We start from the raw sequence: 4776 nt of genomic DNA, 5'->3' as shown, positions 1-4776 counted from the left end.
TTAATCTTGTCCCGGAGCCTGATGTCTTCTATGATCTCGTCACCGTCCCTTAAAGAAATCGTTTTTCGGCCGTTCATCTCGTTTTTGTGGGCGGAATCTCAAAGAATTGAGCGCCGTTGTCACTGTCTCAAGAAGATACGAAAACGAGAAAATTGGCTGAGAGAGGAGACGAGGAAAAACTAGACAATAGACAATGGAATGGATCCAACCCAATAAATACCAAACCCGTAAGAGATTGGGCCATGAACCCATCCATTTGGCACCGTATACGTTCACTAGTCACTCTTTTGTTTCCCCCTTCATAATTAACATTTTGGAAGAAACAAATGCTGTGCTTGATTGATATCTTTGATAATGAATAATTAAAAGCCAAGTCCTTACCATCACAGCGATTAATAACAGAATCATCAAGAATCGCCAATAGACACTATTAAAAACACCTAGAACCGTCATTTCGCCAATAATGCGATACAAACTGATGGTTGCGTTCGAATCCTATGACTGAACAATCTAAATCGGTTTACATGTTTACATAATATTACAAGGACACGGGTTTACCCGATGCGCACCGGAAGAATAATGGTTGCCAGTTTCCACGTTAAAAAAAAACCCTGGACTTCATGTACTAGTCCATGTATATAATAATACAGACATACGAAGCCAATATGCAAACAAAAAGATTTAAAAAAGGTCCGAGAGAATGATTTTTTTTTTTTTTTTGGAGCTGACAAAGGAACAAGAGAGTTCACATGAACACGCAAAAGCAGCCAATGCAGAAAACTACACAAGTTCTCTGTTGTGTGTTGAGTTGTCAAAACAAACATGAAAAAAAAAAAAAAAAAAAAAAACCCTTTTGCTGTTTACTCTCAAATGGCAGACGAATATGGGTGTGTGCATACAAGACACTGACACAAACCCTCCTTTTTTTTTTTACAATTAGAAACACTATCTCATAATTTAAATTTCCCAAATGACAAACGTTATGCATTCATCAAAAAATGGAAAAATATATATTAGACTTGTTGCAGTGTGTAAGAATCTGAAGCATGGGAATTTGATTCCCCCAACTTGGTGAACATTTGATTTCAGTAATCTTTTTCTTTCTTTTTTTTTTTGGGAAAAACAACAAAAGGGTCTCTCCTAAACAGTGAAGTAATAGTGTTTACTGTATCACTGCCTTTGGCTATCAAACAAAGCACCTAAGCTAAAAAAAAAATATAAAGTTTCAGAAAGAGAGGGACACAACAGTTCTTATTTTTCATTGGCCAGCTCATTTGCTTTTGTAAAAAAAAAAATACTTAATTCAACTTTTTTTTCTTGATGTTAACCGAGATGAATACTTCTTTCCAAATGAAAACTCGAATTTAGGTTGGAAAGGAAATTTGTTACACTCCTTACCAGTTGAAGTATGCCATCTTGGGTTACTGAATTCAACTTAATTTACAAAAGAAAAAGAACTTTTGTAAAACAATAGGTCTATGTAAATCCATAAGAAAATCCCAAAAAAGAAAAACATATGTATACTTTTACAGTTTTACTGGAAACAACTATATCATATATATATTTTTTCAATTGAAAATTCGTTATAATGAACGGCATATCGTAATTCAGTTATTTGTGTTTGGGATAATCCCATATTCCCCCACAAATTTTCGAAAAAGTTCCAATTTCCTACACCAATTTTTAATTTGACAAAAAACTACACCGGATTTCAAATTTTTCCAAATTCCCCCACAAAATCTCAAAATGTGCTGCGATTTCCCCCATATCCGTAAACGACGTTAAGTTCCGTCAATTTTAATGCCGACGTGGCATGCCACGTCATACAGATTTCGCCAAATCAGCATATTTCGCCACATCATCGAGCCACGTCAGAAAATAAATAAAAAATAAAAATAAAAAAATTCTAGAATTTTTTTAAAAAACTAATAAAATAAAATAAAAATACAGAATTTCAAATTTTATTTTTTTAAAATAAAATATAAAATTATATATACATATATATACACTTTTATATCTATAAACAATTATATACAAATACATATATACACATATACATCTACATACATAATTATATACATATATATATATATACACACTTATACATTTATATATATACACACTTTTACATATATACACAATTTTTTAAAATTTTTTAAAAAAAATTACAGAATTTTAAAATTTATTTTTTAAAAATAAAATAAAAAATTGCATATACATATATACACAAATAATATATATATATATATTATTTACTTTTTCAATCATTATTATATTATAGACATAAATCATATATATTTATGGATTTGCCAATATAAGATCCACATAAAAACAAGAAATAAATAGTTTCCTTTTAAATACAAATAAAAACCTCAATTGTAAGTTTTGGTTATTTCAGATGTAAATGAGTGGTATGTATATCTGTTGAAAAAATAATTATTATGTATTTATTATTCAGATTATTTTTCTTTAAATTTTAAGCCAAATGAAATGTTTGAAAGAGTATGAGCTCATAATTCTAAAGGAGACAAAACATGTTATGCTAAAGAAAAAATTATCATTTGACAACCTGTCAAAGAAAATGCTGCAGAAGCTATGACGAAAGAATTATATATCAGATTTAATGTGTACATATATATATATATACATACATACATATTATGCATTGACTTTGATATGCCTTTTTTCGTTTTTCAGTCACTTAGGAATGTATATTAATGAAAATGTGAATGTGTCATTAGGGAAGAGTCAGAGGTTTCGAGAAAGGTTTGCGTTATAAATTGAAAATTACTAATTATAATATATTGTAATATAACATAGTTTGAAAATATTTTTATCCGCAACCCTTGTAAAAAGTATTTATTATTTTATTTAAGTATTTTAAAGTGAAGTAAATTGTAGTAAAATATTTATTATAAATGCGTATATATACAAGGGAATTCATCCACATTTTGATGTCATCGACCATTTTTTTAAATGTGTTGGTGAAAACAACCAAATAAACAAATAGAAAAGGTTGATTAGGGTTTGGGCAAATTAGGGTTTTGTAATTGTATTCCTCTTTTATTATATGATTTAATTAAATCAATCTGTGTTTGGGGTTTACGGCATTTATTAAAATTTAAAAAAAAAAAAAAAGCAAAGAGGTGATGTAATGATGAAGGACAAAGGATACGGGGCCCATTGTGTGGCAGGGCATGGGGTTGGGGTTGAACATGACCTTGTCGGTTGTTCTCTGCATTACTACATTCTCTCTCCTACCACCACCCTTGGATTTTTTTCTTTAAAAAAAAAATTGAAAATCCATCTCTCAAATTCAGATAATTTATCTAAAAATTTATTTATTTGGTTTTGTATCTGAAGTATTGAGAAACTATTTTTACATTCACGGGACTATTATTATTCTATCTGTGAAATATATATATTTACATTTATGTTTGTGTATCAATCTTATACTATAGATTCACTTATGACTCCCGTTGAAATTATGAGGTTGGTACATTTCACTTTGAGTATATAAAATGGACTCCGAAAAAATGGGTAAAATATATTCGATTTAAAAATTATTTTTTTTATAACACGGATTGAAATGAATTAGAGGATTCCAATCGAAATTCGACAATTTAATTTAAAATAAATAAGAATTGAAAAAAAAATATCCAATGGTTTTCATCAAATTAAAGAAATTTAACAAAAATTGTTCAAACAAAGATTAACTAAAACCCCAAAGTAAACCGAATGGAATGCATAAATAAAAAGAACTAAATAGATTTGTTATACACCAATTATATTTCATTTTATGCTTCAATAAAACCAATAATACAGTGAAATAAGTATAAATGATGTATTATCATTATTATTATTATTATTATTATTATTATTTAGTCCCATCACCTCTCTTTCTCTCTTTCTCCGATACTCTTCTCTCTTATCTTCACTTTGGCCTCACCACAAGCAACCAAACTGTCTCATGTTATCAGATCTCTAAGTTGGCTTGTTGGGAGCACTGAAACATGGTTTCTCCTCAAAGCAATTTTCCCCGAAAAACCCTAAAACCCCATTAAAACCCAAAAGTTCCAGATCTCTCTCTCTCTCAAAGTTAATGCCTTTGAGCTTTTATGTGGCAAAGATCCAGTTCCTGCAATCCTGGGTTTTCTTGAACCCCAATCTTGTCTGTAAGTTTGGTCCGTCTTCATTGTCTTTGATTCTTGTCTGACTTATCAATTATCACTTTTTTTTTTCTTTTGTTGTCTTTTGTCTTTAATTTTGTTTCCTCCACTTGATTTTGTCTTCCCTTGTCTGGATTCCATTAATACAGCTGGTGGGTTCATGGTTTTCAGGCATAATCACTCCTTCTCCGGCTCAGTTCCACGTATTTAATGCTCTTGGACCTCTCTCACCGCATAAAAATCCAATCTTTCTAATAAAGAATCAATCTTTCAATCACCCATTTTCATAATTTCCCCTATTCTCTTCATAATCTCCTCCTTTGTTACTTTCTATAATACAATATAATAAATACCTGTTATGGATATCAGAAGCCATGACTTGATTGAGAGAAGAGCAGAAGGTAACAACAATGATAGCAGCCACAACAATTACAATGGAAACAACACTTCTGTCTCTTGCACAACTCAAACCCTAGATCATCATTATCACCGACAAAAGTCACCGTCTTCGTTGTCTTTGCCTGGTTCCAATGTTGCCAAGACAGTGCGGTATCGCGAGTGCCTGAAGAATCACGCCGCGAGCGTCGGCGGCAGCGTCCAAGACGGC

At 30.9% G+C, this 4776-nt stretch overlaps 1 protein-coding gene across 2 annotated transcripts in view; it reads left to right on the top strand.

The window, feature by feature from the left end:
* Window positions 1-3905: 3905 nt before the first annotated feature.
* Window positions 3906-4776, top strand: part of LOC104813828 (zinc-finger homeodomain protein 5) — a 1805-nt gene continuing 934 nt past the window's right edge. The window contains exons 1-2 of one of the 2 annotated variants that reach the window (XM_010541598.1): window positions 3908-4184; window positions 4319-4776. In XM_010541598.1, coding sequence (XP_010539900.1) covers window positions 4528-4776 — 249 coding nt within the window. In that variant the 5' untranslated portion in view covers window positions 3908-4184; window positions 4319-4527. The other variant, XM_010541597.1, reaches the window with a different exon arrangement.

This window comes from Tarenaya hassleriana, unplaced genomic scaffold (genome assembly GCF_000463585.1).
Source record: "Tarenaya hassleriana unplaced genomic scaffold, ASM46358v1 Cleome20, whole genome shotgun sequence".
Lineage (NCBI taxonomy): Eukaryota > Viridiplantae > Streptophyta > Magnoliopsida > Brassicales > Cleomaceae > Tarenaya > Tarenaya hassleriana.
This window is presented reverse-complemented; position numbering and strand designations above follow the sequence as displayed.